At 50.7% G+C, this 4,768-nt stretch overlaps 2 protein-coding genes across 7 annotated transcripts in view; one reads left to right on the top strand and one right to left on the bottom strand.

Moving 5' to 3' along the window:
* The window catches only part of SERINC4 (serine incorporator 4), a 6,400-nt gene extending 4,222 nt beyond the window's left edge, over positions 1-2,178 (bottom strand). Inside the window, exons 1-4 of one of the 4 annotated variants that reach the window (XM_011993939.1) lie at positions 1,818-2,178; positions 1,256-1,473; positions 906-1,084; positions 358-437 (exon numbers count right to left, since the gene is read on the bottom strand). In XM_011993939.1, coding sequence (XP_011849329.1) covers positions 358-375 — 18 coding nt within the window. In that variant the 5' untranslated portion in view covers positions 376-437; positions 906-1,084; positions 1,256-1,473; positions 1,818-2,178. Of the gene's footprint in view, positions 1-357; positions 438-905; positions 1,085-1,255; positions 1,474-1,817 lie in introns of those variants that run through there. The other 3 variants (XM_011993922.1, XM_011993950.1, XM_011993931.1) reach the window with 3 other exon arrangements.
* HYPK (huntingtin interacting protein K) lies at positions 1,447-4,110 on the top strand. Of its 3 annotated transcripts, XM_011993971.1 has the most exons (5): positions 1,735-2,081; positions 2,428-2,717; positions 3,065-3,120; positions 3,746-3,797; positions 3,939-4,110. In XM_011993971.1, the coding sequence occupies exons 2-5, from the start codon at positions 2,532-2,534 to the stop codon at positions 4,032-4,034; spliced, it is 390 nt and encodes a 129-aa protein (XP_011849361.1). In that variant the 5' UTR covers positions 1,735-2,081; positions 2,428-2,531; the 3' UTR covers positions 4,035-4,110. The 3 variants fall into 3 exon arrangements, with proteins under 3 accessions (XP_011849351.1, XP_011849369.1, XP_011849361.1); XM_011993961.1 differs by having other exon boundaries at positions 1,447-2,717; XM_011993979.1 differs by lacking the exon at positions 3,065-3,120 and having other exon boundaries at positions 1,447-2,717; positions 3,746-4,110.
* The last annotated feature ends 658 nt before the right edge of the window (positions 4,111-4,768 follow it).

The raw sequence follows: 4,768 nt of genomic DNA, 5'->3' as shown, positions 1-4,768 counted from the left end.
GAGAGGGAGTCTTGCTCTGTCACCCAGGCTAGAGTGCAGTGGCGTGATCTCAGCTCACTGCAACCTCTGCCTCCTGGGTTCAAGTGATTCTCCTGCCTCCACCTCCTGAGTAGCTGGGATTACAGGTGCGTGCCACCACGCCCGGCTAATATGTTGAATTTTTAGTAGAGATGGGGTTTCACCATGTTAGCCAGGACGGTCTCAAGCTCCTGACCTCATGATCCGCCCGCCTCAGCCTCCCAAAGTGCTGGGAATACAGGCGTGAGCCACTGCACCCGGCCGTTACTCCTCTTGTTACCCACTTGTTATCTTAGAAAACTTAGCCTACTACTGCCAAGAGTATGGGAGGGAGAGTACCTGGGAAGAGATGCTCATCAGGAATGCAGAAGGCAAGAGCACAGAGACCTAACAGGAACAGCAGCTTGAGGAGCCAGAAGCTGCTTAGGAGGGAGAAAGAAAACCAGACTCAGAAGAAAAGGCAAAGGACAGTGAAGAGTGCCTATGGGCAAAGGCAAAAGAGAAACCAAAAATATAGGAAAGAGGACAGAAGAGACAACTGAGGAGGAACCAATCCCAAATGAGAGGGGGCTGGGACAGGCCTACTGCCCCTTATTCCAAATTCTAACTTAAAGATACTTAAATAATAGCATCTGGGCAATGTTTTACAGTTTATAAAGGATTATGTTACCAAGATAACCCCACTGTTATCTCCATTTTAGATGTTAGGAGCACAAAGAGGATAAGTGTCTGGCTCAAGGTTATACAGCAAGTACACCAGAAGCAGGGACTTAAACCTGTTTTCTGTCTTTTTACAGTGCTATTACTTCATTCCGGAATTTCCTTTACCCAGCTTGTGTCTACTTTCCCTCCTCTGTCCCCTCCCCACCCAGAAAGTACACACAAACCTATTATGCAGCTGTGCCCGCGGGCTGGTGGGGGAGTGGAGGTGGACCAGCAACACAGCCTGCAGCAGGTGGAAGGTGGCGGTTCCTGCACATACTCGGTACACAGCCCCAGAGCCACTGAGCACTGGACAGTCAGAGAGGCCAAACAGGTGGGCACACAACCCCGAGGGCATCTGGATCTGGGAGTGTGTGTGTGAGAAATGGCAGGACAAGTCATAATGCATGGAAAGGTACCTCCTTATATGGGTATGACCACTCATTTGTCTCCTGCCCCCAACCAAAATCTCTTCTATCTTAGGGTTTTTCCTTTTATCTCTTTCCACCTGACAACCCGACCCCCTCTCACTTACGCTGTGTGTCTTGCCCCACACCCTTTCCACTACTGTCCTTGACAGCAGGAGGCAGCAGATTGCTGAGGCCCCCACATGGAGGAGGATGTAGAACAGGCGGCTGCAAGTGGATGCGGTGAGAGAGGGCCACCTAGAGTGGCAGCAGCTGGCACAAGGAGCAGGCCCACAGCAGCACACCTGGGGGTAGAGCAGATGCAAGGCAGCGAGGTGGATACTTGCTGAGGAAAGGCAGATGTTAATGTATGTGTGAGGTTAACCCAGGAGGCTGAATTCCAAAATTTCCCCTTCCCCTTTCTTCCTTTTACTCAGGTTCTGTTTCAAGCTGATTCCAGCCATTTGGGATTGCCTTCCACTGACAACTTAGTAGGGGATTCATTATAAGCAGGCTTGAGATATCTGACCTTTCTCTAGACCTAAACCCCTGGGGCTGGGACCATGGCGGGATTACCCGGGGGCAAAGTACCAGAATGACATTAGAGGAGAAAAGAAGCCTGTCGTTTTTACTGGCTTCTGCATGTTTTCCTCCCCAGCTTCTGCCACTCTACCTTTCGCACCCTCTCACCTGACAGAAGGGGCTTTTCACTAGGACACTGCTGCCTCCGCTGCGCTGCTGTGCCAGGCCCAGGGAGGTGCTGGGGCTGGGGCCGGCCTTGGCACCCACCATCCTTGTCCCAGGGATTAGGCTTAGGTCCACCAGATGGAAGGCAGATGAGAGTAGCAGCTGCTTCTGTCCTCAGCCCATTGGACTGCCACTGTGTTGGGGCTGAGCACCCGGTCCCGGGCAGAATGCGGACGTCTGGAAGAGAACACTGACCTCTAGGATGTGGTAAATGCAAATGCCCTGTGAAGGAGCTTTGTCCTCAGGGCCTCAACACTGCGGCCACTCAGGCTGTTCTCTCCAGATTATGGGGCAGTTTGTCTATCTGGCCCCCTGTGGATTAGCATTCTTAATTGGTTTAGGATTAGACGTCATCCATTCAGGTTGAACGGAGTTCCCTGAGGTGGGTGCGTGCCTATGTGTTGAGGGAAGTATTCCTAGTTTATGAGGTGGTAAGGATGTCGGTGGGGTGGGCTGGAGCGGTGACGGGTTAAGTCTGAGAGAAAGCCCTTGCACAAAACACTGTGCAAACCCGAAAGGAAGTCTGAGAGACGAACCACCTTCCTCGCTGAAGCTTCTAGAACTGGAGCAGAAAGAAGGTGTGGCCCAGGGCGAGCTCCGCCTCCTCCCCGGGCGGAAGCTGTGTTAGTTGCCGGAAGTCGCCGTGAGGTGGGGCTTATGCGGCGGCGTGGTGAGATAGATATGGCGACTGAGGGGGATGTGGAGCTGGAGTTAGAGACTGAGACCAGTGGACCAGAGCGGCCTCCCGAGAAGCCACGGAAGCATGACAGCGGTGCCGCGGACTTGGAGCGGGTCACCGACTATGCGGAGGAGAAGGAGATCCAGAGTTCCAATCTGGAGACGGTAAGGTTGGCCAAGAGCATGTTGGGGCGGGCCGAGAGCAGAGGGGGTCTCTGAGGCTGTAGCTGGAAGCCCGCGCTCCAAGACGGGGTTCTGATCCCGATGGCAGGAGGAGGCAGTAGGGTAGAGCCGAGGGAAACAAGGGTCACCGGAGCCCGCCGCTTGCCTAAAGGAGCTTGATAGGGGGCTTAAGGGAACCTCAGATGCATAGAATGGAATTAAACATGGTCCTTGCTACCTGGTAACACTTGTCATCGTGAATCCATACATGAACCGCTTGTTTTATTGGCCTTGTAGATTATTGGGAATTGTGGGTAGCGGTGCACTAACTAGACCTGCCTTTGCCATAGGCCATGTCTGTGATTGGAGACAGAAGGTCCCGGGAGCAGAAAGCCAAACAGGAGCGGTAAGTCTTCAGGGGCAGCCAACTTTAACAGTTCTTCCCTCCCCGCTCCCCAGACAAAAATAGAAACCATTATTAAGCCTTTATACCGCTCTTCAACTTTATCACCAATTCCTGCAGATTTAGGCCGCACAACTTTGTTAACAGAAGGCCTCCTGGCAACTCCTGCTGCGAAGACTCCAGGGGAAAGGAGTATTAGTGGGAGTTTTTATTTTTTTCTGAGTCGGAGTTTTGCTCTTGTTGCCCAGGCTGGAGTGCAACGGCACGATCTCAGCTCACCGCAACCTCCGCCTCCCAGGTTCAAGCGATTGTCCTACCTCAGCGTCCCTAGTAGCTGGAATTACAGGCATGTGCCACCACGCCCGGCTAATTTTGTATTTTTAGTAGAGACGGGATTTCTCTGTGTTGGTCAGGCAGGTCTCAAACTCCCGACCTCAGGTAATCCGCCCGCCTCCGCCTCCCACAGTGCTGGGATTATAGGCGTGAGCCCTCGCGCCCGGCCCTGGAGTTTTTACTTTCAATCAAGGGTTTATCAAGATGATTTTACAGGGCACATCTGGGAATGATCCTTCCTGGGAGTTTATGGTGTTGGTTGAGAATGAGGCCTAATATATTTAAACATTTGCAGGGAGAAAGAACTGGCAAAAGTCACTATCAAGAAGGAAGATCTGGAGCTGATAGTGAGTAGTAGTGCCTAACTACTGTATGGGGAGAGGAGGCTATTCTGCTTAATTTGGGTTGTTTCCTGAAACAAGTGGAGTCAGAATATTTGGTGGCACATTAATGCCTGGGAATCTATGTAACATGGTTTTTTTCTGCAGATGACCGAGATGGAGATATCTCGAGCAGCAGCAGAACGCAGCTTGCGGGAACACATGGGCAACGTGGTAGAGGCGCTTATTGCCCTAACCAACTGACGCGTGCTTCCACAAATACACCTACTGGATTAATTTATGGCAATAAAATTTTTTTTTGTCTTTTTCAGTTTTATCATCTTGGGTCAAGTGGAGTATATACTATATATATTCTATTTTGTGGGGAATTTATATGTTGGAGAATAACTGAATTTAAGTGACCCATTAAAATCTAGCACACCTATATGAAAAATTAGTGTAGAATAATACCTCATGTGCAGATGCAGATGCTAGGTGGCAGGACAGTCTCATTCATCTGACTAGCTCTCAACAGTAAATAAGGTACATCTGGCGTCTCAGAGTTACTGTACTCAAATGGCATGTGTCTCCAGGACAGCTTATGAATATCTAAAACGTCAGCTACCTGCCTAGGAGCCACTGTGTGTATAGATAGATGTAAGTTATGAACCCAGTTCATAGGCCACCTTGAGTTAGAATTTTGGTACCTACAACATGCTTGATTTCGAGTGATAAAAAAAAAAAAAGAATTTGGCTGGGCGCCGTGGCTGATGTCTCTGATCCCGGCACTTTGGGAGGCCGAGGCAGGCAGATCACGAGCTCAGGAGTTCGACCAGCCTGGCCAACACGTGAAACCCCATCTCTACTAAAAAGAGAAAAATTAGCCAGGCATGGTGGCAGGCACCTGTAATCCCAGCTACTCGGGAGGCCAAGGCAAGAGAATCGCTTGAAACTGGAAAGCCAGAGGTTCCAGTGAGCTGAGATTACACCGCTGTACT

Source organism: Mandrillus leucophaeus, unplaced genomic scaffold (assembly GCF_000951045.1).
Source record: "Mandrillus leucophaeus isolate KB7577 unplaced genomic scaffold, Mleu.le_1.0 Scaffold1114, whole genome shotgun sequence".
Lineage (NCBI taxonomy): Eukaryota > Metazoa > Chordata > Mammalia > Primates > Cercopithecidae > Mandrillus > Mandrillus leucophaeus.
This window is presented reverse-complemented; position numbering and strand designations above follow the sequence as displayed.

What these genes read in the sequence shown, in the direction of transcription:
- HYPK (XM_011993961.1), top strand. Translation starts at nt 2,532, where the DNA reads ATGCGGCGGCGTGGTGAGATAGATATGGCGACTGAGGGGGATGTGGAG. An exon ending in CAGAAAGCCAAACAGGAGCG is followed by an intron (nt 3,121 to 3,745) that starts GTAAGTCTTCAG and finishes AAACATTTGCAG; the next exon opens with GGAGAAAGAACTGGCAAAAG. An exon ending in AGGAAGATCTGGAGCTGATA is followed by an intron (nt 3,798 to 3,938) that starts GTGAGTAGTAGT and finishes TTTTTTCTGCAG; the next exon opens with ATGACCGAGATGGAGATATC.